Source organism: Heptranchias perlo, chromosome 1 (genome assembly GCF_035084215.1).
Source record: "Heptranchias perlo isolate sHepPer1 chromosome 1, sHepPer1.hap1, whole genome shotgun sequence".
Lineage (NCBI taxonomy): Eukaryota > Metazoa > Chordata > Chondrichthyes > Hexanchiformes > Hexanchidae > Heptranchias > Heptranchias perlo.
The window spans coordinates 118,892,546-118,919,031 of NC_090325.1; the positions used below are offsets into that span (position 1 = coordinate 118,892,546).

The 26,486-nt window shown below is 42.8% G+C and overlaps 1 protein-coding gene across 1 annotated transcript in view; it reads left to right on the plus strand.

The window, feature by feature from the left end:
- prkg2 (protein kinase cGMP-dependent 2) overlaps nt 1-26,486 on the plus strand; it is a 108,191-nt gene that overhangs the window by 11,082 nt on the left and 70,623 nt on the right. Inside the window, exons 3-8 of the mRNA XM_067990614.1 lie at nt 13,137-13,303; nt 15,026-15,139; nt 17,092-17,197; nt 18,896-18,959; nt 21,593-21,670; nt 26,352-26,446. Of these exons, the coding sequence (XP_067846715.1) occupies nt 13,137-13,303; nt 15,026-15,139; nt 17,092-17,197; nt 18,896-18,959; nt 21,593-21,670; nt 26,352-26,446 (624 nt within the window). The remainder of the gene's footprint in view (nt 1-13,136; nt 13,304-15,025; nt 15,140-17,091; nt 17,198-18,895; nt 18,960-21,592; nt 21,671-26,351; nt 26,447-26,486) is intronic.

Sequence of the window (26,486 nt, forward strand, 5' to 3'; positions counted from 1 at the left end):
GACAAACGTGTTGTGAGCATGAAGGGAATGCACAAGGGTGTTTGAGGGTTTGTCATGGTTTTTACTTCTATTTAATTTCTGACCAACTCACATCACATATTATATTGGCACCACTACTGCCACGTCTTTGTGAATCTTGTCTGGTTTGTGCAATAATGCCCTTTCCTGAGGATCACAATGAAGACCCATACTTGATGCCACCCATTGTGTCACTGCAGAGTGGGTGTAGGTGTATTTGCAGGGCTCTTTTGTGCAGACGACTGAGAGACGTCAGCGATGCCTCCGGTGGCACCCTGGAAGGATGCAGAGGAGAAGTTGTTGAGGGCAGTGGTGACTTTGACAGCGACAGGTAAAAAGATGGTGCTCGGGCCAGCCGGGAGCAGCTCGGCATGAAGGAGGCTGCAGATGTCCATGACTACATGTCGAGTGACTCTGAGCCTCCGTGTGCACTGCTGCTCAGAGAGGTCCAGGAAGCTGAGCCTCGGTCTGTGGACCCTGTGGCGAGGGTAGTGCCCTCTGCGATGCATCTCTCTCTGGTTGCCCTCCCTCCTGCTGTGCAGGTGGATGTGTCACAGCACTGTGTTGTGGAGCTCCATGTGTCAGAGGTGGATGGCGTGGCTGGTGATGCTGTTCGCCCTCCGAGGAGGTCATGACTGCAGCTACGGCGGCCCCCATCCGGAAGATGTACATCTGAGGGGGTTCGCAAGGTAGGTACATGTGACTGGACCCCGGAGTAAGTGTGCAAGTTGGTGACTTTTATTGTTAGGAGGAGGGTGGTGGAGGCCAAACTTTGTCCAAAGTGACAGAGTGGCCACCTGTAATCAGTGAGAGTCTCCCCCTCACGCCCCCCCAACCTGTCACAGCTGCAACATGTCCATTTCAACTGGGAGTGTTCTCCCAGTACGGGAAACAGTTCCAGTTGTTTGTAAAATCCCACCCCTCCTGAAATGTTCCCTTAATCAGGTCTGTAAATGACCTAATATCGGGCCTCATGGTCACTTTTTTTTACTGATGCCAGCTTTTTATTTTCAGGTTTTGTTTTAACTGAATTAAAATTCTCAACCTGCCATAGTAGGATTTGAACTCATGTTTTCTGGATTACTAGTCCAGTAACATAACCGCTACATTACCGTACTATTATCCTCCTCGACCTTCCTGCAGTGGTTGACCATACTGTCCTCTTCCACCACCTTTCTGTTGTCCAGCTCTGTGGGACTGCCTTCGCATAATTCCACTAATATCTATCTGAGCACATCTCTGGTAATGACTTCACTTTCCTGAACCGTTATCTCAGAAGTCTCCCAAGTTTTCCTGATCCACATGCTACCTCTTGGTGACAGCATCCGCAGGCATCAAGTCATCTTGTATATGGTATGCTGATGATACCTCTGCATTATTTCCCTCAGTCATTAATGTGCCATCAGACTGCCTGTCCGAAATCAAGGACCTGAAATTCTATGGCCCCTTAAGAGGGACTTCCATTTGGTGCTTTACCCTGCTGTTGACCCCAGCCCAAATTGCAAGGGCCGGGCCAATTACATACTTGGAGCAGGCGGCCCACATCTGTGGAGGTGGAACAGAGACACCCACCCCGTGATGTTGTCGGAAACTCAGAGCAGCATCCTGCCATATGGAGGGGATAATCCCAAGACTGAAGATTGAAGCAGAAAAAAAACTTAATTCCATGCAGGGGCTAGCTTTGGTCCTTAACTTTGTTGGGGCCTTTAAGAAGTCCACAACGCAACCCACGTCTGCTCTCAGTAGATTTGGGATTCAGTGAGCCTAGCATGGGCAAGCTGGGCAGAATTCCCAGGGTGGCCCTGGAACACTTCCCAAACACCCTCCCCCCATCCCCCCCAAACTGGGACACAGGGAGAAGCAGGTGGAAGACACACCCGACCCCCCCTTTCTGATTGGGATTTTATTTGCAGGGCAAATTGTCTGGAAACCCGCAGTTCTGGGTTCCATCCCAAAATGCAGCCACTGCCTCTAACTGGGATTACACCACATTTCCACCCTCCCTGACTCCTGAAATGTTGGGCTCACAAGTCTTGGATGAGTTACAACTTCCTTCTGCTGAACATGGGGAAAACTAAAGCCATCGACCTTAATGCTCACCACAAAATGTGCTCCTTTGACACTGATCCCCTTCCTCTTCCAAGCCTCTCACTTAGGTTTAAAAAGACTCTATGCAATGTTGGTGTCCTGTTAGACTTTGAGCGGAGCTTCAAACCCTATATTTTCTTTATCGCTAAGACTGCTTATTTCCACTTCCTCAATCTTATTCCCACCACTGTTGAAAATCTCATGCCATGTTTTTGTCATCTCAACACTCAATTTTTCCTTGCTGGCTTTTATTTGTCCACACTCCATAAACCCTAACTTCTCCAAAATGCAGCTGTTCATATCCTGTCTCGTCTTAAAGTCCCTCCATGGTTTTGTTCCACTCAACTTTGCCCTCCTATACCCTTTGGTCTTCTGACTCTAGCCTCCTGTGCATCTCACTCTCCCTCTGACCAAAGCTTGATGGCAGAGCTTTCTGCCTTTTAGGACCTGTTCATTGGAACTCCCTCTGCCACTCTACTCTCTCCTCCTTTATTAAACTTCTCAAAATCATATTTTTTACTCAGACCTTCAATCATTCTCCTAAACTCTCCCCTGCCTTGGTGATCTATTACTTTTACTCTCTGTAAAGTGCCTTGGGTATTTTGTACATTAAAGGCACTATATAAATGCATTATTGTTGTCTCATCTGAACGACAGCATCTGTGACAATGCAGAACTGCACTAAAATGCCAGTCTAATTTGTGTGCTCATTTCCTGGAGTGGGGCTTGAACCCAGAACCTTCTGACTTGGAATAGAGAGTGCTGGCATCTGAACCAAGCTTAGGACTCTTGAGTACTATTTGAGCTGAAAGGAACCTGCACAAGCAGATCTTGTTTTCTCTGTTCAGCAGCATGTGCACAATATTTGTGCCATATTTATAGAAGACTGGAAGGAAGAGGAATAACTAGGGCAGAGGAGGGTAACCTGGGAGGTCAGAAGGCATCGCTGGTGCACCCACCAGATGCAACTATATCACCCAACAGAGTTACCTGAACCTCATGGTCGAACTCTCTCTGAAATGCTATGCCTCACTGGGGAGCCTTTAACTAAGAAATCAGACCTCTTTGGACCACTGGAGCCACTGTCCTCACCTGCACTGCACTAACTGAGGCAGTGGAAGTGACCACAGCCATGACCTTTTTAAGCATAGGGTCATTACAGGAAATTATAGAACTGCCCAGGATTGGTAAGTTTGTGGTGCACCAGATCATCAAACAGGTAGCCAATGTTCTGTTTTAGCACTCTAAAATTTGCACATACTTCACCATGGAGTAGCAACAACTGATGGAGAAGCAGATGCATTTCTTCTAAAATTATTACTGTGCTGGGGTACAGCCTGCTTTGTCTGCACCCATATTGCAATTTCAGAATTGTGTATATAATACATTGGCCCACATCAATAGGAAGAGACACCATCAATGTCTAAATGAACTCTGTCAATAGAATAAAAGTCATGCATGTCAATACAAGTTTATTGGCAGTGGGCATGAATCATATATTCTCAAGAATTCACAGTATGCGTGAACTCTCCCAAAGAGAAGAAAAGGTGTACGTTTGACTTATTGGAGGCTGCACTAGAATCGTGGCTCTTAACACCTCTTCAGTGTCCCTGTACACCAGCAGAGCAGAACTACAAAAAGCCACCCAAGTAATTTTATCTGCTCAAGCAGGATCTTGATGCTTACACTACTCAGCGGGACTTTACTGTGTGCCCTTGGTGGCATCTCCAAAGTTGTGCAACTGAGCAGCAGCACAAATCTAAAGAGGATTAAATGATGAGAAAGTGCAGGACCCACCAGCAGGAAGAGAGACTTGTTGAAGACTTTCAGTGACCTAGTTGTTATGGTCTACCATCACTTTGCCATGCATGGATACTTTAAGCCGTCCAGCTGATTTATCTTTTCTTTGAGCAAAAGGTGCTGCTGCTTTAGCTTCCTTAAGCTCCATGAAAATAAAACTAAGTTCAGCATGTAAACATTCCGGTGATCCTCCCTCTAACTTACCATCATCCTCTGACCTTCAGGTGTAGATTTTTACTCAAAACTGAAAATCTGCAGTGCTTTTGGTCCACTCCCATTGTAATTCTAGGAGGAGTGTGCCGGAAGTGAGGAAATTATGCGGGGACTTGGATAAGCTAGGTCCTTGCCTTACGTCGGAGGTTCTGTAGGCCTTGCAAGGGGCAGAATCTTTCCCCAACCCCTACAAGGCCAGCAGCGTAGGAGGGAGTTTCCATTTCCCGGCTCGAAAAGGAACCCACCATATCATCGGCGGCGGTTTGCCAGTACAATGCCAAATGGTGGTAGTGGGCCCCACCTGGTAGTCCAGGCTAGGATCGTGGTCTAAACCCCTGATCAAAAAGGAGGGATTTAAAAAAAATATTTAAATAAGGCCCCTTACAAAGGGAGCTGCTGGGAGCACCTCAAAGTTCTTTCTGGGGAGAGACCCCGGCATACCCCCTGGAAGTGAACAGAGAAGCCCATTCTACCCATCTTTCCTGTGCCAATACTAACTGTTCAACCAGAGCTGCCAGCCCTTCAACTGGAGCTATCGACTCTAATCCCATTTCCCTGCCCTATCCCATATCCTTTTATATTCTTCCTTTTCAAATACTTACCCACTTCTCTTTTAAATGCTGTTGTAGTCTCTGCTTCAATAGACACTTGTGGTAAAGTATTCCAAACTCTAATAACCCTCTGCATGAAAAATACTTCTATCTTCCCCCTTCATTCTTCTACTGATAATCCTCGGTTAATACCCCCTTGTGACTGATCAGTGAAAACAATAGGGTAAGTTTTTGTCTTTGGCTCCTGACATGTGAAGCTCCGTGTCAGGAGTGCTAAAGACAAAATTTACCCTAATCTTTCACTATTTACCCATTAGCAACTGACTCAATAGCATTACTGCAGGTACATAGGAACATAGGAACAGGAGTAGGCCATTCAGCCCCTTGTGCCTGCTCCGCCATTTGATAAGATCATGGCTGATCTGTGATCTAACTCCATATACCTGCCTTTGGCCCATATCACTTAATACCTTTGGTTGCCAAAAAGCTATCTATCTTAGATTTAAATTTAGCAATTGAGCTAGTATCAATTGCCATTTGTGGAAGAGAGTTCCAAACTTCTACCACCCTTTGTGTGTAGAAATGTTTTCTAATCTCGCTCCTGAAAGGTCTGGCTCTAATTTTTAGACTCTGCCCCCTACTCCAAGAATCCCCAACCAGCGAAAATAGTTTCTCTCTTTCCACCCTATCTGTTCCCCATAATACCTTATAAACTTCAATCGGATCACCCCTTAACCTTCGAAACTCTAGAGAATACAACCCCAATTTGTGTAATCTCTCCTCGTAACTTAACCCTTGAAGTCCGGGTATCTTTCTAGTAAACCTACGCTGCACTCCCTCCAAGGCCAATATGTCCTTCCGAAGGTGCGGTGCCCAGAACTGCTCACAGTACTCCAGGTGTGGTCTAACCAGGGTTTTGTATAGCTGCAGCATAACTTCTGCCCCCTTGTACTCCAGTCCTCTAGATATAAAGGCCAGCATTCCATTTGCCTTCTTGATTATTTTCTGCACCTGTTCATGACACTTCAATGATCTGTGTACCTGAACCCCTAGGTCCCTTTGGACATCCACTGTTTTTAACTTTTTACCATTTAGAAAGTAATCTATTCTATCCTTTTTTGATCCAAAGTGGATGACCTCACATTTGTCTACATTGAATTCCATTTGCCACAGTTTTGCTCATTCACCTAATCTATCAATATCCCTTTGTAATTTTATGTTTTCATCTACACTGCTTACAATGCCACCAATCTTTGTGTCATCGGCAAACTTAGATATGAGACTTTCTATGCCTTCCATAAGTCATTAATAAATATTGTGAATAATTGAGGCCCCAAGACAGATCCCTGCGGGACTCCACTAGTCACATCTTGCCAATGTGAGTACCTAACCATTATCCCTACTCTCTGTCGCCTTTCGCTCAGCCAACTTTCTAACCAAGTCCATACCTTTCCCTCGATTCCATGGGCTTCTATCTTAGCTAACAGTCTCTTATCAAATGCCTTCTGGAAGTCCATATAAATAACATCCATTGACATTCCCCTGTCCACTACTTTAGTCACCTCTTCAAAAAATTCAATCAGATTTGTCAGGCACGACCTACCTTTCACAAATCCATGCTGGTTCTTTCTGATCAACTGAAAATTCTCGAGGTGTTCAGTCACCCTATCCTTAATTATAGACTCCAGCATTTTCCCCACAACAGGTGTTAGGCTAACTGGTCTATAATTCCCTGGTTTCCCTTTCTCTCTTTTCTTAAAAAGTGGAGTGACATGTGCAATTTTCCAATCTAGAGGGACAGTTCCTGAATCTAGAGAACTTTGAAAGATTATAGTTAGGGCATCTGCAATGTGCTCACCTACTTCCTTTAAAACCCTGGGATGGAAACCATCTGGTCCTGGGGATTTGTCACTCTTTAGTGCTATTATTTTCTTCATTACTGTTGCTTTACTTATGTTAATTTTATCGAGTCCCTGTCCCCGATTCAATATAAGTTTTCTTGGGATTTCCGGCATGCTATCCTCTTTTTCGACTGTAAATACTGACGCAAAGTAACTGTTCAACATGTCCGCCATTTCCCCATTGTCAATGACAATATCCCCACTTTCAGTTTTTAAGGGGCCAACACTGCTCCTGACCCCACCCTCTTTTTCCTAATATAACTATAAAAGTTCTTCGTATTGGTTTTGATATCCCTTGCAAGTGTCTTTTCATACTCTTTTTGTCGCTCTTACTATCTGTTTTGTGACCCTTTGTTGATCTTTGTATCTTTCCCATTCGCCAGGATCTGTGCCATTTTTTGCCTTTTTGTATGCCCTTTCCTTATGTCTTATACTGTCCTTTACCTCTTTAGTTGTCCATGGCTTTTTTTTGGCAAGTAGAGTTCTTGCCCCTCAGGGGTATAAACCGATTCTGTATCACGTTAAACGTTTCTTTAAACATTTCCCACTGATCATCAGTCGTTTTACCCATTAACAGATTTGCCCAGTTTACTGTGGACAGTCTCTGTCTCATCCCATTGAAGTCGGCCTTACCCAAGTCTAGAATCTTAGCAGCTGACTCACATTTTTCCCTTTCAAACACTACGTTGAACTCGATCATGTTATGATCGCTATCGGATAGATGTTCACGTACAGTTAAGCCGTTAACTAAATCTGGTTCATTACTCATTATGGAATACTATGGAATAAAAAAAGTTGTAGGAAAATGTTAACACTTGGTTGAGGCATTTTTTGAATTTAAACAGTAAGTTCAACCTCCAAATGTATTAAGAAAGCAGGAAATAATGTGGCTAGTGTGTGTTGCAGTTTATTAAGGAGCAGATTTACACAATGTACTCTGTTTATTGAGGATAATATTTACCTAATTTTAGTACATCATAGGTTATTCCATTTATTCTTGTGAAATTCTATTCTGTTAAATACATACTAAATTATGAGGACAAAAGGTTTTTATTGGTTGAGAACCACTGGAAATTCCATATTAACACAATGTCTAAAGTTTTTTTAATGGCTCAGTTTTATTTATTACTTATACAGGGATGTGTGTAAATTCACCTAATAAAGACATCAAGGGACGATGCCTAAGTGACGTTAATATGGCTAAGAAGAGCAATCTAGCTCTAACAGCTGGTAGCCTGGACTGTAACATCAGCCAAAGCTGAGGTCACAGAATTGATAACAGTCTGGAAACTTAGCAATATTCTGCTAGACAGTATGCAAATAACAACAGATATGGTAGCAAAAAGGTTACATTCACTTAGAATAGACAAAGTTCTATGCCCGGCCAATTAAAAAGTAATTCATATAGCTCCATTGCAAAAATGAGAAAGGAGACAACACCATCAGGAGAGGAGGGGAAGGAAGGGGATAAAATTGATAAAGAAAAAAAAGAACAAGACACAATCCTAGAAATTACAGACCAGTAAGTGTAATATTGGTTGCAGAGAACAGCTTTGAAACAATTTTGAGAGATTTAGTGGGTGAAGACTTGGAAAAGTATAAATTAAAACACAAAATGCTAAAAATGTTCAGCAGGTCAGTAGCTGAAAGTGAAGACGGTTTAACATTTCAGGGCGGAAAAGTCATCATAATCATCAGTGGGTAAATTTAATCATGCTATTGTGAAACGTGTAATTGTTTAGTATTTGAATTTTGTTTAAACTTTTATTTTGGGCATAGAAATTTCAGTTACTGACAGAAATGACAGAAAGCATTTTGAGTGATTTGTGAGGATAAAGACATGAGCACCCTGCAAAATATTGTGTGTGACATGACAAGCAAGGGGTGACATCTCTAACACGGAAACTCTATCACAGCACCACCTAGTGGAGTCACAGCAAACGGTTACAGAAATGTAGACATTTTTATAATGGGATTTTCCATAACAAGGGGTTTGTATCAAACTTTTCAATAGAATGTGTCACCCATGTACCGAATATAATATATTACGTGTCAACTTAATTCAGCCCCCATTTTAAAGTCATGTATTCAGTCTTTATTTTTATATAATACTTTGATTTTAGAAGTAAAGTTGATTGGAGCATTTTAATTTCTCTGCAGTACAGGCTGAGCTGGAAGATGTAAAACTGAGGCACTACATTGCCACCACTGGCAGGAGGGTGTAATTATAGAATCATAGAATGGTTACAGCATAGAAGGAAGCCATTCGGCCCATCGATTCTGTGCCAGCTTGCTGCAAGAGCAATCCAGCTAATCCCTCTCCCCCGCCCTATCCCCGTAGCCCTGCAATTTTTTTCCCTTCAAGTACTTATCCAATTCCCTTTTGAAAGCCATGATTAAATCTGCCACCACCACCCCCTCAAGCAGTGCATTCCGGATCATAACCACTTGCTGTGTAAAAAAAGTTCCTCATGTCGTCTTTGGTTCTTTTGCCAATCACCTTAAATCTGTGTCCTCAGGTTCTTGACCCTTCCGCCAATGGGAACAGTTTCTCTCTATCTACACCCTTCATGATTTTGAATACCTCTATCGAATCTCCTCTCACCCTTCTCTGTTCTAAGGAGAACAACCCCAGCCTTCCCAGTCTATCCGCTTAACTGAAGTCCCTCATCCCTGGAATCATTCTAGTAAATCTCTTCTGCATCCTCTCTAAAGTCTTCACGTCCTTCCTAAAGTGCGCTGCCCAGAATTGGACACAATACTCCAGTTGTGACCAAACCAACGTTTTATAAAGGTTCATCTATGCCTCTATTTATAAAGCCCAGGATCTCGTATGCTTTCTTAACCGCTTTCTCAACCTGCCCTGCCACCTTCAACGATTTGTGCACATACAACCCCAGATCTCTCTGTTCCTGCCCCCCTTAGTTTATATTGTCTTTCCACGTTCACATTTTTCTGTGTTAAATTTCATCTGCCACGTGTCTGCCAATTCCAACAGCCTGTCTATGTCCTCTTGAAGTCTATCACTACCCTCCTCACTGTTCACTACGCTTCCAAGTTTTGTGTCACCTGCAGATTTGGAAATTGTGCCCTGTACTCCCAAGTCCAAGTCATTAATATATATCAAGAAAAGCAGTGGTCCTAGTACCTACCCCTGGGGAACACCACTGTATACTCCTCTCCAGTCCGAAAAACAACCGTTCACCACTACTCTCTGTTTCCTGTTAGCCAATTTTATATCCATTCTGCCACTGCACCTTTTATTCCATGGGCTTCAACTTTGATTATGTGGCACTTTATCAAACGACTTTTGAAAGTCCATATACACCACATCAACTGCATTGCCCTCATCAACCCTCTCTGTTACCTCATCAAAAAACTCAATCAAGTTAGTTAAACATGATTTGCCTTTAACAAATCCACACTGGCTTTCCTTAATTAATCCACACTTGTCCAAGTGACTATTAATTTTGTCCCGGATTATCGTTTCTAAAAGTTTCCCCACTACCGAGGTTAAACTGACTGGCCTGTAGTTGCTGGGTTTATCCTTACACCTTTTTTTGAACAAGGGTGTAACATTTGCAATTCTCCAGTCCTCTGGCACCACCCCCGTATCTAAGGATGATTAGAAGATTATGACCAGTACCTCTGCAATTTTTACCTCAGCAACTTAGGGTGCATCCCATCTGGACCGGGTGACTTATCTATTTTAAGTACAGCTAGCCTTTCTAGTACTTCCTCTTTCTCAATTTTTAGCCCATCCATTATCTTAACTACCTCCTCTTTTACTGTGACTTTGGCAGCATCTTCCTTGGTAAAGACAGATGCAAAGTACTCATTTAGTACCTCAGCCATGCCCTCCGCCTCCATGAGTAGATCTCCTTTTCGGTCCCTAATCAGCCCCACCCTTCTTCTTACTACCCGTTTGCATGCCTATAGAAGACTTTTGGACTCCCTTTTATTTTAGCCACCAGTCTATTCTCATACTCTCTCTTTGCCCCTCTTATTTCCTTTTTCGCTTCCCCTCTGAATTTTCTATATTCAGCCTGGTTCTCAGTTGTGTTATCAACCTGACATCTTTTTCTGCTTCATCTTATTCTCTATCTCTTTTGTCATCTGGGGAACTCTGGCTTTAGTTGCTCTACCTTTCCCCCCATGGGAATGTACCAAAACTGTACCCGAACCATCTCTTTAAAGGCCGCCCATTGTTGAGTTACAGTTTTGCCTGGCAATGTTTGATTCCAGTTTACCTGGACCAGATCCGTTCTTAACCCACAGAAATTGGCCCTTCTCCAATTGAGTATTTTTACTTTAGAGTGATCCTTGTCCTTTTCCATAGGTAATCTAAACCTTATGATACTATGATCGCTGTTCCCTAAATGTTCCCCCACTTCATTCCCCAGAACCAGATCCAGCAATGTCTCCTTCCTTGTTGGGCCGGAAACATACTAGTCACGAAAGTTCTCTTGAACACACTTCAAAAATTCCTCCCTTTCTTTGCCCTTTACACTTTTACTGTCCCAGTCTATATTAGGATAGTTGAAGTCTCCCATTATCACTACTCTATAGCTCTTGCATCTCTCTAATTTCCCTGCAAATTTGCTCCTCTATATCCTTCCCACTAGTTGGTGACCTATAGAATACACCCAGTAGTATATTGGCACCTCCATTGTTTCTTAACTCTAACCAAATAGATTCTGTCCTTAACCCTCCCAGGACATCCTCTCTCTCTAGCACTGCAGTATTCTCCTAAATCAGTACTGCCACTCCCCTCCTTTCTTTCCTTCCCTTTCTTTCCTGAACACCTTGTATCCAGGAATATTTAGTACCCAATCCTGCCCTTTTTTGAGCCAGGTCTCCATTAGCGCCACAACATCATATTCCCACGTGACTATTTGTGCCTGCAGTTCACCAACCTTGTTTACTATGCTTCGTGCATTTACACACATGCACTGTAAACCTATCTTAGACCTTCTCATATTCTCTCTTAATCTGATCCCACCTAATACCGTACTGTTTCTTACTCTAGTGCTATCTGTTTCTCCCAATCCTTTGTGCACCTTGGTTCTCCTTTCCAGTGCTAAATCCTGGTGCCCAACCCCCTGCCAAATTAGTTTAAACCCACCCCCACAGCACTAGCGAACCTCCCCACAGCAGTTTACTTGGGCAGTTTCTGCTATAAGTGTGGATATAGGCATTCATAATAGAAAATCTTTGGCACAATTTTCTCCCTTCCCCTCCTACCCTACCTTTCTATCAGTTTCCCTTAAAGAGACTTTGTTTGCTTTCAAAATTCAACTTTTTTTTAATAAATCAAATTAGAATGAAAAATTAAACTAGCTTCCTGATTTTCTCTCTATTTAGGTGTGTGTGTGTATAGGTGTTAGAAATTGAGATTCCTGTTTCATAGGTGTAAGCCACTAGCTGTTTACCTTACCTGTGTTTTGTAGAAAAAGTTATCAGTATCAAAATTTTTGATAATTTTAATAACATTGCAAGAAGAAAGACACAGCCTCCTTTTGTCTCACTTTCACTTTCTAAATTTTATGGAACACAAAACAACCAGTTGAATAAATCAGAACACTCATGCACCGACACACACACAATATGAAAAAAAACCTCCCGAATTTTACCTAAGTAAAACTTTTGAAATTTGACCTCCAGCTTTCGTGGGAGGCAAGGGAGACTAGAGTTGGTGAGAGAGTCTAGCGAGGGGGCAGGGAAGCCTAAGGAGGGAGTCAGGAGCAGAAATAGGTGAAGCTGCGAGCAGGAGCTAGGAAGCAAGGGAGGCAGGAGTGGGGTGAGGCTGTGAGGAGGACTAGCAAGGGGTTAAGGGTGCAAGGCAACTGTAGAGATTGGAGGGGCTGGGGAGGGGGCAAAGGGAAGGGTTTAATGTGCTGGGGAGAGCTATGGAGGGGATATTTCTAATGTTAAGTGGCACAGTCTGCTTGTTTGTGTTCCATATGGGCTGACTGTGCTACTTGCATCTTTTAAAAAAAATAATCGTTTTTTTATAAGAAGAGTAAATTGAACACATATTTGAAGCAGAGGATGATCCAAGGCTGTGGAGAGATAGCAGGCCCAGCGCCTGCTCCGCTTATCACATTCCAATTTTGTACAGGGGACCTAAAAGAGGAGTTAGGCCCCTTATTTACATATGTAAGGGTCCTAAAGCTGTGTTAGATGGCTACCTGGGATGCCTGAAAAATGGGCCAACCCAATATCAGGTCAGATGTCTTTCAGACATCCTTGGGGCTCAGGACATTGGTCCTTGAAAATGGCCCTCATTGTGCCCATTTTATGCCCGTAAAACGGGCTCAACGAGGTCCAATTTCTCCCCCTTTTTGTTAAAGATGCTGCATAACTTTTTGTTGTTGTTGTTGTTGAAGTCGATGATGACAGCTGATGCGGTTGCTTTTCTACTGCCTTCAGCCTCAGAGGTCCTTGTCCTAACTTAAGTGCTTGAGCGATAGTTTGTTTCAGCCTTTCTGAGAAAAATCGTAGGATAAATTATGTTTACTGAAGGGCACTTTCAATTGTAACAGGCTATTTGTTTTCATGACAGGGTGAAGAAGCTTATCACAGAGGCCCTCAACAAGAATCAGTTTCTGAAGCGAATGGAGACACAGCATGTCAGAGACATGGCGGAGTGTATGTATGAGAAAAACTACCAACACGGTGACTATGTTATTAAGCAAGGGGAACCAGGCAACCATCTTTTCGTGCTGGCAGGTACTCTGCATTTTGGAATATTTGTAAAATCTTGAATTTATTCTTGTAGTTACAGTGGGGCGGGAATTGCTCTGGTCACTATATGCAGTCAGATCAGAGGGGCAGACTTTGGGCGACCAGCCCACAGAGTGACCGTAAGCCCTGGCGGGAGACCCGGTCCATTTTGAGGGCCAGGCCTCATTAGCAGTCGGTCAGCGGGCTGCAGGCATAAAACGAGCGCCCAAAGGCAGGTTGCCGACTCTCGGCCATTGCATTATCAGGCGGTCCATTCAGCCTCTGGGGAAGAAGAAGGTAGGCCCATGGAGGGGGTTTGATCTCGAGAAGTGGTCGGGGGGGGGCGGCGGTGGTGAAACCCGTGTGGCTGTGGCCCAGGCTTGTTTTATACAGCCTGGACAAGCACTCCTGCTCCTCCTAGCCACACAAAAATAATGTAAAACTTAACTTTGGGCTTCTTTTCCGTACACACTCCACCCAGTGCTGTCCTAAAATGATAATTGGGGTCCCATGTATGTCATAGGACTCTGATTTACATATTAAAGAACCTACTACTTGACATCAAGCAGGAGCTCCGCCCACCCACCGGTAGGCCCAGGGGAATATTGCCACAGAGACAGCGGGAACAGGCCAGTAAGTCATTCCCCATCATTTTTGGCGTATTACTGCCCCATTTCTGCCAGGTGGGAGGCCTCAAAACCTCCCCCTGAGGATTTCATCTGGCCGGTGTTTGTAGCAAAATTGTAAACAAGTCGCTTTACTGCACAAGATGAATAGAATAATTATTCCACAGTGTCTCTTTTCAGTGAGCTACAATTTACTAATCATGTAAACTTAACATGAGGAAAATCAGGAGTGAAGAACTAATAATCTCCTTATTCTGTTGAAGATTTATAAAAAATAAAAAAGGACCTGCATTTCTATAGCAGCTTTCACAACCTCAGGATGAACCGAAATGCTTTACAACCAACAAAGTTTTTTTTTGAAGTGTAGTTACTGTTGTAATGTAGCAAACGTGGCAGCCAATTTGAACACAGCAAGCTCCCAAAAACAGCAATGAAATAAATCATTTGATTTTAGATGTCGTATGAGGGATAAATGTTGGCCAGGACACCAGGAGAATTCCCCTGCTCTTCTTCGAATAATGTCATGGGATATTTTACGTCCTGGGTAGACAGGGCCTTGGTTTAATGTCTCATTTGAAAAACGGCACCTCTGACAGTGCAGCACACCCTCAATACTGCACTGGAGTGTCAGCCTAGATTTTGTGCTCAAGTCAGTGGAGTGTGGCTTAAACGCATGACCTTCTGACCCAGAGGCGAGGGTGCTACCAATTGAGTACAATGGCGTTTATTTTGCAATTCAGTGTATTCATATTATAGCTTCTACATTTGAATAAGGAATATTTAGTTGTCAACACATGTCACAGTCAATCGATGAGGGTAATTTTCACTTTTGGCGGTGGAGTAAAACTGGCAGCAGCTCGTCAGCCGCCTGTTAGACGCCCCGCCCGACTTTCCATTGATCAGGTATTATGTCTTATTCAATATTTCCAAAAAAACGATTAAGATCATTTAAAGTTCCAAAACATCTTTAGGAAAGGATGATTCCCTCGAATGTATTGCCATGGGTAAAGCTGCTGCATTGGACTGTCTTTTTCTGCATCTCTTGTTCTCGCTAGGATATTTTCTATTGTATAATGTCCTTTCTTTTGTCTCTTTTTGACAGAGGGCAAACTGGAGGTCTTCCAAAATAACAAAATTCTAACATCTATCAGTATATGGACAGCCTTTGGTGAACTTGCTATTTTATATAACTGCACAAGGACAGCCTCTGTGAAAGGTATAGCTCTTCCATTATTCAAAGTGCAATAACAGTTCAGTCTTTTTATTCTTATGTTCGAGCATTTTGTGTAATACTGTGAACCCTCCAATTAATACACTTGTCATAGAATAATACATCAGAGAAGGAGGCCATCCGGCCCCATTATGCCTGTGCCGATGGCACTTATTTTGCAAGCAGCATCCATCGATCAGTGTATTCGTATTATGCTAATGTCACAGAGGGATAAATAAGTGCTGCCAGTTTATCCATTAACTGGAAGCTTACTTATGAAGGTACAATACTTCAGAAATTGATTTCGAAACCATATTGAAAATGACATTTGAAACTTCTTCCCCCACAACTGCCTCTTGAGGCAATTCAAAAGAATTTTAAATGTAGAATGATGAATAACTAGAACTGACTAAAAGGCACTAATTTAACCTCGGACTCAGATGATGTCATAAACCATGAGAACAAAGCAAAATCAATTCATAGCCATTGTTTGATGCCAAAATTAGATTACAATCCTGAAATTGCTCTTTGGAGTCTGTTGTTACTGTTTTAATTATATGTGAGAGTTTATTGGGGGTAGATTCAACTCTCATGATGACATCAGCTGTCTGTGCAGACATCACTGACACCTCTTACCTCTAATGTGCAATAACATTGATCCTACTGGATTAAAAGAATATGTGAAATGGTTACTGCAAAATTATCAAAAGTTGATTTAGAATTGATAAATGGGTAAAATATATATATATCTACCCTATATACATTCTGTTACTGCAGTGGATTTGGCTGTAAAAGAGCTGTATATTATGTTAACAAGTTCTCTGTATAGAACTGTATATTTTGCATGCAAGCGTGATGTACTAACATAATAATAACATAAATCATTATATTATTAGCATTAGTTTACCAAACTGGTCAATCATATATTTTAGCTGAAAATTGAAATTCATATTTCGGTGTTCTTAGATGAAGGTTAATTTTAGGCAGATGCTGGACTAGATTCATGAGCTGCACTGAATCTCAGTTCACATCATAGGTAGATTTTATGAACTCGCACTCTCATTCAGTAAAACCTAGGTGCAAGAAATGGAGGCCTTCACAGGTAAATGTAAAAGTTATTTTTGTGGGGCCTGGAATAGCAGGACTGCTCCTTCAGGCCTCACAAGGAAAGATTGGGCCGCTGGCACCCTGGGATTCCTCCTCCCCCCACCCCGCTTGCCATGTTTGCGAAACTCGCCCGAACCCCTCTGAGGACTTACCTCAAGTGCCAGCTGGGCGGCTTCCAGGCTGCCCGACATTCACAGCCAGAACCTGGTGAGCGACCTCTGGACAGTCATTTTGGGCAGGCAGCTTGCTGCATCAATGTTAATGAGGCCTCTCGCATCACCTCTCAGGTGGCGGCCCACACCTTCTACCGCCTGACCACCCTCGGAGTTAAAATTCCCCATTGCTCCTTCCCCTCACTTAATTTCATTGATTTCCCTCCTCTTAGAGAGGGGGTTGTCTCCTTGCGAGCGTCTGGTTCAATTTCTCTTCCACTATCTCACCTGTTATTCAGATGTGAATCTTGACGAGGGACATCAGCTAACTATTCCACCCCTAGGGGCATCATGAGTGAAGGTGATTCTGTCCTTGTCCAATGTCCATAAAGCACACTTCCAGCAAGGAATCATTGGATGATGATCAGGAGCGGAAACCCAATCTGATTTTCTGCTCTTAATTCAGAGCGCTGTGGCCGATAGTAGCCCCTCTACGGCCAACCCAGCTAAGATCAGCTACCCCAGCCCAGACCAGGGATGAGTCTTGAAACTTTCCGGGTCTAATGCAGCTCAGCTACTCATTAGACAAACTCACTGAGCCAGCAGATAAATCCATAGTAAGATGGTGATTCAGGCTGTTAGAAAAACAGCACTGTAGTTACATGCATTATTACTTGTACTGTGATTGTCCTCTTAAAGCTGTAACCAGTGTCAAAACCTGGGCTCTGGACCGAGAAGTCTTTCGGAATATTATGAGGGGAACAGCTCAAGCCAGACATGAGCAGTACAGAAACTTCCTCAGAAGGTAAATGTCAGTGTTAGCTGTGTGTGTGTGCATGTGAGAGAGAGAGAGAGAGAGAGATACTGACCCTAATACGTGAGGATATAAAAAGAAAAAGAAAGACTTGCATTTATATAGTACCTTTCATGACCTCAGGATGTCCCAAAGCGCTTTACAGTCAATGAAATACTTTTGAAGTGCAGTCACTGTTGTAATATAGGAAAAGCGGCAGCCAATTTGCGCACAGCAAGATCCCACATATGGCAATGTGATACTGACCGGATAATCTGATTTTAGGTGTTGGTTGAGAGATAAATATTGGCCAGGACACCAGGGAGAATTCCCCTGCTTTTCTTTGAAATAGTGCCATGGGATCTTTTACATCCACCTGAGGGGGCAGAAAGGGCATTGGTTTAACACCTCACCCAAAAGACAGTGCAGCACTCCCTCAGTAGTGCACTGAAGTGTCAGCCTAGGTTATGCGCTCAAGTCTCTGGAGTGGGACTTGAACTCATGCCCTTCTAACTCAGAGGTGAGAGTGCTACCATTGAACCATGGCTGACACACATAATAACAACTTCCATTTATGTAACGCTCCTCATGTGCAGCAAGAAGTCTCAGAGCACTCTACAATAAGAAGGAAAAGGATACATTTCATTGAGTATGGAGAAAGGGGAAAAAAATGCATTGGCAAGAGTGAGGAACCAAAGGCAGAGTAGAAGTTGAAAGTAGGGAAGGAGGTGACAGGGCAGAGGGAACTGGATAGTGAATTCCAGAGGAGGCTAGCTGCAAAGATGTAAGGCAGAAGGAAATCACTAAGGCAGGGTGAGGCGAGGCCATGTTTGCATTTGAAAACAAGGATAAGAATGTTGAAATTGACAAGCCGGGGCACGGGGAGCGAGGTGATGGAAATGTCAGACTGTGGCGAGGACACAGGCTGCACAGTTTTGAATGAGTTGAAGGTCGAAGTGGGGAGGCCAGCTAGAAGGCCATTAGAGAAGTCAAGCCTTGAGGTGGTAAGCGCATTGACTAGGGTTTCAGCAGCAGAAGGGGAGAGATGTGGCAGAGGTGGGAGAACATGGTTTTGGAGTAGACTTGGGAGAGGAAGCTGAGCTTAGTGGCCCATTGGGGTTCTCCCAATCTACTGGTTAACATCGGCGGGGAATCGGGACAACCCATATCGAAATTTAGGGCTAATATCTGCACTCGGAAGGTTAATTTAGAAAATACGTGGAACAATCAGCACATTCACCATTTTTAACCAGTACATCAGACATGTCACTGCTAACAATTTCATCTGAATAATTTTCAACCTTTCAACTTAGTGTTTCAGTTGCAGTGGGATGAGCCTTAGTTTTGTTCAATCACTCTGTGATGCATGTAAGTATTTCCCTCAACTCTCCCTTTCAAAAAGAATCTGAACAGATTTCCTTAGAGAAATAAAAGTCACATTTCCCCTCTGCTTCCCCGCACTCCATCCCAAAATATTACATTGCACTGACACAGTCCCTGCTTTGTATTTCTGAATATGCTAGCAACTATAGTGTATTTTCTTTTACGCAATTTAATTAATCCTGAATGCAACAGTAACACATAGGATTCACAGAATCAAACAAACTATTATCTCAATGGCTTACATCAAACTTTATACAGTAATAATTGACAAATTTATTGGACACAAGAATGTGGTTTAATGATTTATGTCTCATACATTTTTTCTAGTGTTTCTCTGCTTAAGAACCTGCCAGAAGATAAACTTGCGAGGATAGTGGACTGCTTGGAAGTGGTAGGTTATTTGTTGTAAAGGAAACAATGGGAATATCTTATAGTCCACCATTAAACCTCTCTGTTTCTCACAAAATATTGGGCAAAGTATTAAATAACCCAAAGATATTAGAACTGTGTCACATCAGTGTTTAGAAATGAAATTACTGCATATATATGTTTACAAAAAGGCTGAAACAAAGGAAAACTAGGGTTTAATATTTTCCCCAAATATTTTTCAATGTTTAAAATGTGGGCAGTTTACTAAGCCCATACCATGAAAACCATGTCAAATAAAAGGTTTCACATTAATATTTTTAAGTACTAAGATTAATTTCCTTCCATTGTAACTGTAGTAATTGTGATAATATCACTGACTATAGGATATAAAGGGAGTCTGGAAGTATAAACCCAACCAATTTTCCTGTTAGACCTAATTGACACATGACCTTATTGTGAATATATTTCCGTCTCCTCAGTTAAAAGCGCTTTAACAGAATAGAGTCAGCTGTTCTACACTAACCTAATCGTGATTAGGAAATACATAACAGCGGATGAATACAGACTGTTCAATTTAAATTTAATATTAATGGATTTTCCTCTTTAAAAAAAAACAAACTAAAAGGCAAATACACACTAGTGTAGGTTTTGTGAAAGAAATGGTTATGTGAAATGTTGTGATAAACATAAGAAAATGGAAACAGTAAGTTCCCCTTCCAGAAACCAAAACTAAATCCATATGTTACTTTTTCCCTCCTTATACGCCTTTTCTCCAGGGGTTCCGCCAATCACCCAAATTATGGGCCCCTGTATTTGCTGCCCCTCTTCTGGCCTTCCCACTCCATGTATCATTCTCTAGGCCAGAAGATGGGCAAGGAAGCTGCTTATAGCCCTCTGCTAATCTATCTCTGTGGGTGGGCACAGGGGTGTAATTAAATGTTGATATATGAAAGGGGCCCAACATGCCCCACTATCTGATTTTTCTCCATTTCCTCTGGAGAAGGAGTTTGGAGGAATGTTTTCTTTAGGTGGGGGGAGGTGGGGGGTGGAATATTCTTGGCTTACTGTGGAATTTCACCCAACTCACCACATGAAAGGCTCAGTGAAACCCATGTCTGCCGCCAGTAAGCATGGGTCCCATTGTGGGCCTTAAGTGAGGCCTGGAATGACCAATTGCCATTTCTGGGCCCCCCTTTGCATCCTAATTGGATCTTCAAGCCAATAGGTCTTTTGGTTCCCCCCCGCCCCCTGCAGCAACGTGTTGGTGCTCCAATTGTCCGCTGCCACCGCAGGGTGGTGCCTCTGTTGTATCATTACAGGTGTGGGCCGGACACCCCCAATATTAAAATGACCTTGTCCCCAGGATTTGCGATGGTGCCACTGGCCTGGCAAAGCAGTGGGCGGAAGTTCTACCCCATTCCTTCAGTGTTCCGTCTGTCTCATGCCAGGAAATGGCTGTGCCCAGGTTTGGGAACTCCATAAGCTGGGAGTTCCCACTCTTGATACACAGTCGGGACTACCATCTGTGTGGCGGCCAATATGCCGAGTGAGGTATGAGTGCCAGCTTCCACAAGGGCGTATATGGACACCGCCATCTGATTCAGGCCCAGCAAAGGGCCTGGACCCCTGAACACCACCAGGATTCTTTTCGTAAAATTTTTTGGAGATCGTCCTTCTTGTTCAGGGGGTTGACAGTATGATTGCCGGGATCTTGGGGGTGCGCTGGCCTGGGTGCCCTGACCCCCGCACTGGTGGAGCAATGGCCGAGTTTTCATAGGCAAGGGGCAGTTGGGAGCAAGACATGTGCTCAAAGTGCACCCATCTGCCCTGTGCTAATGAGGTGCCCTCCCATTGACCCTGCAAATTAAATTAGGGTCAGTACTGAAGGGCATCACCCGGTGCTATCCTGGTATAACTGCTGCGATCACGGCCCACGGAATTTCAAGGCCATTCTGTGCAAAACCAAGATCCAGGAAAGAGCAGACACGAGATTATAAACCATCAAACAAATTTCCCTTATGGAATAATTTCTTCATACTTGGATTTATCAGTAAACTACCACCAAGTGCAGTTAAAACTGACTCAGCCAAAGCATCCAGAAAAGAGCTAGATTAATTCCTGAATCAGCAGAGAGCAGAGGAATATGGATTTGGGGTAATACAGACGTGAGAAATGATCTCATCAAGAGTTATTTTTATCTCCTTAAAAATATAACACTTTTTCTTGAAATTGCACTATGTGATATTAATAAAGTGCCAGGTGCACCTGCATGAAATTTCTTTGTTATTTTAACGTGAACCCAATTTCAATGTATTTTTCAAATCTTGCCGCGATCCCACATCACCTACAGGGACTCGCTGCAGCAAGTGGCTTATTGGAAGATCACATGTGCGCCCTCAATTTTCTGCTAAGGGTCTGCTGGGCATGTGTGAGGGTCTGCTAGGTGTGTGTGAGGGTCTGCTGGGCGTGTGTGAGGGTCTGCTGGGCGTGTGTGAGGGTCTGCTGGGCGTGTGTGAGGGTCTGCTGGGCGTGTGTGAGGGTCTGGGAAAATTTCAACCATTGTGTCAAAAGTTACAGTTTCACATCAAAACATGAAAATTGAAAGTATGACAGATCTGGAGCCGCTAACAAAAGCTTTGGGGTTTCTTCTTACAGGAATACTATGATAAAGGAGACTACATTATCCGGGAAGGTGAGGAAGGGAGTACCTTCTTCATCTTGGCAAAGGGAAAGGTAAGGTATCTAATGTTATTAGATGCATTTAATTGGAAAATGTATCCTATTCCTATGTTTTTAAACTCACTTTCCGCAAGCTGTAGCGTTAGTCAGACAATGTAGTTATCTGGTAACCAAATATTCTCAGATTAGTGGTCTCCTGTGTGCACTTTAGCTCATGTCCGCCTGATTGGTAGGAGATTCAAAAATCAATGAGTGAAGAGGTGGAATTCTTAAAATCAGGAAGGAAAAAGGATTTTTATATTCCATGGACAGAATTACCTCAATCTTAATGGACAGGATAGTAGGTCCCAAATTACTAATTTGTCAGTCTCAGGCGTAAAGAGTGCAAATGTTCTATGTTCCTATATTTGAACAGTTCATTCTCTGAAACACAACAGTGTTCTGACAAAAGGTCCTCCATGAAGTCTTAACCTGCCTTTATCTTTCCGATATTGAACAGCCTGCTGTGCATTTGCAACATTTTTACTCATTTCAATTTAAACGGTTATATTTTAAGCATTCCATTTAGCCTATTGCTACATTTGATGATATCAGTTTAAAGTAACATTCAATTTGAAACCTTTTTTTCTGGCACTTGCATTCCTGGCCTCAATAGAGCCTCGAGCTCCTTCCCTCGGAGCAGTAGGGTCCTGCTCTGATTTTCCAGCATCTCAGTGGGGTGGGAGCCTGCATAGAAACAGACCACTCAACCTAACAATGTAAATCACCCCGTCCCTGCAGTGTGGGACATGGTCAATAATCTTAATCTTAAAAAAGAAAGACAATCATTTTATACTGTGTTCTGCTGGCCTGGAACCAAAAGTTTACATGCAGTTCCAACTGCCCACTGATTGACCTTTGTTTACAAACAGAAACAAATTGTCAGGATTTGCCTATTTAGACCACTTCCTCATCGGAAATACTTGAGCACTGATCTTAAAGAGACAGGACAGACTAAACATAAAACCTGTCGGAACTTTCAACATCGGTGGGGGTGTAAAATGGGTGATATTGAATCGGCCGGCCGTTTTGCATTTCGCCTGATTTTCCGTTCCATTAGGCAGGATGTGTAACAGGCGGCCTTTCCGATATTTCCTGTTTTACACCCCTGCCGCAGTTTTTAAAGTATTAAATGTCCTGCATGATACATTATTAATTGGTTAATTTCCTTTTGCCTCATTACATGCTATCTGGCTTCATATTGGTGCAGTTTGTCACAAATGTCTGTAGTTGAATAAAATACCTTCCATATGGTAAAGTAAATTTTTCTTAATAAATCACTAATATATTATAATAGTCCATATTTATGAGAAAAGTGATCTAGACTTCTTTATCTTTAATAGCTAAATTTGCCTGTTTAAAAGGGTGAGTCTCACCTTGGTCTCAATCTGTTCACTCTGTCCACTCCCGATTTTGTTAAAATTTCAGTTAGCTCCGTAAGTACAGAAAGCGCACCTCCACGGGAGAACATAGGAACTGTGTGTGTCCTGCCTTGAGATAGAGTCATAGAGTCATAGAGTCATACAGCACGGATAGAGGCCCTTCGGCCCATCGTGTCCGCGCCGGCCATCAAGCCCAGTCTAATCTAATCCCATATTCCAGCATTTGGTCCGTAGCCTTGTATGCTATGGCATTTCAAGTGCTCATCCAAATGCTTCTTGAATGTTGTGAGGGTTCCTGCCTCCACAACCCTCTCAGGCAGTGAGTTCCAGACTCCAACCACCCTCTGGGTGGAAAAGTTCTTTCTCAAATCCCCTCTAAACCTCCCGCCTTTTACCTTGAATCTATGCCCCCTTGTTATAGAACCCTCAACGAAGGGAAAAAGCTCCTTAGTATCCATCCTATCTATGCCCCTCATAATTTTGTACACCTCAATCATGTCCCCCCTCAGCCTCCTCTGCTCCAAGGAAAACAAACCCAATCTTCCCAGTCTCTCTTCATAGCTGAAGCGCTCCAGCCCTGGTAACATCCTGGTGAATCTCCTCTGCACCCTCTCCAAAGCGATCACATCCTTCCTGTAGTGCGGCGACCAGAACTGCACACAGTACTCCAGCTGTGGCCTTACCAGTGTTTTGTACAGCTCCATCATAACCTCCTTGCTCTTATATTCTATGCCTCGGCTAATAAAGGCAAGTATCCCATATGCCTTCTTTACCACCTTATCTACCTGTTCCGCCGCCTTCAGGGATCTGTGAACTTGCACACCAAGATCCCTCTGACCCTCTGTCTTGCCTAGGGTCCTCCCATTCATTGTGTATTCCCTTGCCTTGTTAGTCCCTCCAAAGTGCATCACCTCGCACTTTTCCGGGTTAAATTCCATTTGCCACTGTTCCGCCCATCTGACCAACCCATCTATATCGTCCTGCAGACTGAGGCTATCCTCCTCGCTATTTACCACCCTACCAATTTTTGTATCATCAGCGAACTTACTGATCATACCCAAGAGTACCCAAGTAAATATTGTCCTGTCTATGTAGAATTTCATTCAGCACCTCGATGCTGCTATTTCTTACAGAACAACCTGACACTGATATTGGCTTAAGTGCCTTCCTCTCTTGTTTGTAGGGAGTTTCAGCATCATCATTAATGGGATTTATCTAGAATTTCAACCTGTATATGGACGTTTGCCCTAAAACAAAACCACAACGGAGATATGTACTTGGCATTGTTGAAAAATGAAAGTACTTTTCCTTTAATGACACCAGTGATAAAATACAGATACCACCTGATATTCATAAAAGCATCTGGGGAATCTGGTCAGCAGTCTTTTAAACTTTATTGAAATATCCTTGCTCCACAAAGCCATAAAAAGTCCTGACATTTGTAGTTAATTCATACCATTTCAGAAACTCAAGGTTCCTTTGACAACATTGGTAAATGATCTAATTTTGTGTTTGTGTTTGGACATGAACAATGTGATAATAAAAAAAATTGTTATTGCTTCAAAGCAGAAAAGATAGTTGGGTGAATTAAATGGAAGAGCCAGTAACTTGGAAAAGGACACGAGGGACTCAATTCGGTAGTTCTACAAAACCTGATTAAAGATAAATATCAAATAATTCATTTTCATCAGAAGAGGGAGAATTTGCATACTGGGAACAATTTCCAGTTTACATAAGGATGGGCATTTAGGTCGCTCTGTCACCAAACAGGCGCTTTAGCTAATAATTGGTCTCTTGGGGTTGAAAGCGATTCCATCAGAGGGGCCTCCTTTTTTGAAGCTGCTTTAGCAGCTGTTCCTCCTCAGGCAATGTGTAAGGCCACCTGATTGCCATTACACACACTCTGTAAGCACTAATGTATGGATTTAGCGAGGCAGTGCTCAGGGGGGATGATAGTTGGCAGTTGCCACTTCTATTACAGTTTGTCATTTCTTCAATTTGATTTAACAATCCTCCAGTACAGCTGTTTTGAAAGCCTCATTAAAGTTTGTGTGTGGACGAAAGATATGACCTGAAGGAGGAATCAAAATTATTCTTTGTAGTAATCCCATTTCTTTAACGAGAAGGCTGTCGCTGCACATACAGAATCGAGCCCTGCAACTCCTGGTATTAGTCTGAAACTGGCCCTAACGTTGCTCTACAGACAAAATTGACTGCTTCAGTTATTGGAGCATTATTACAGAAAGTGTGCCACCTACTTCACAAGAATTACCAAGGGAAACATGTGATGCTACCAAACAGTCCAGTTGGCTTACATGTGAATGGGGCTAAGGCCAATTAATTGTGGAAGCAAGACCTTCCTTCAGTTAAACAAATTACTTCAATGAGTAGCCCTCAGCAGCTGTGGAAGAGTTCAGTGGTAACAAACAAAAATATACCACATCCCCTCACAGTGTTTTTTGAAGAGTCTATCCATCTTGTGGACCCATGTAATATGGACATAAAGTATAACTTCATGTTAAATACGACAACCACGATTGACACTTTTTTTGCAGTAAAGATCAGTGTTTTACATAAATGATAATGCATAACAGCAACTATTGTAAGTGGTTTGCAAACATTAGTTTGTAAATTCAGTACATATAATTATACAGACTATGCCGATGTAAAGACAAGTTAATTATTGTTGTTTTTGGTAATGCTAATTTTTGACCATTGAATTATAGGGGCAGATTATCCTCTCCCGAGCCTGGGGCTATTGATCGATGAGCACAGCAAATACTGGAAAATCAGGAAGGCTTCAATGGAAATGAAAATCGGGAGAGATGTATAAAGGGCAGCTGAATCGATATTGCCTGTTTTACACTATCGCCCAAAGTCACATTTACCCCCAAACAGTTCTATCTAATTTTCTGCTCACATCAATTAATGGATGAAAAATTAAGTGGGCGTCCCTATGGATGTGTACTCTTCCCCGCCTGATTTTCCTGTATTCGCTGTGTCCAGGTGATCAACCGCCCCATGCACAGGAACAGGAAAATCTGCCTCATAATCTCGGGTAAGCCATATTAAAAGCTGCTGCCTCTTTAAGAGTCAAAATCATTTCTTCATTTTGATGTCAAAAATGAATGAATCTTTATATTAAGTAGTCAGGAAAATTATCATCCGGCATATAAATTGCAATGTTAAACAACAAGGGTGGTTGAGGAGTTTGATGATGCAAAGTCTTTGAAAGGCTGTTTAATTTTGATTTTGCAAATGATGTTTGTTTGCATGATTTTCTAAATCTGCACCACCATTGTCTTTGATTTTAGGTGAAAGTCACACAGAGCACTGAGTGCCATATAGAGCCACAGCTGATCAAAGTCCTCCAGAGGGGAGATTACTTTGGAGAGAAAGCTCTCGTCAGGTTCGTCTACTGAAAGCAACTGTTCTAACTCAACAACAGT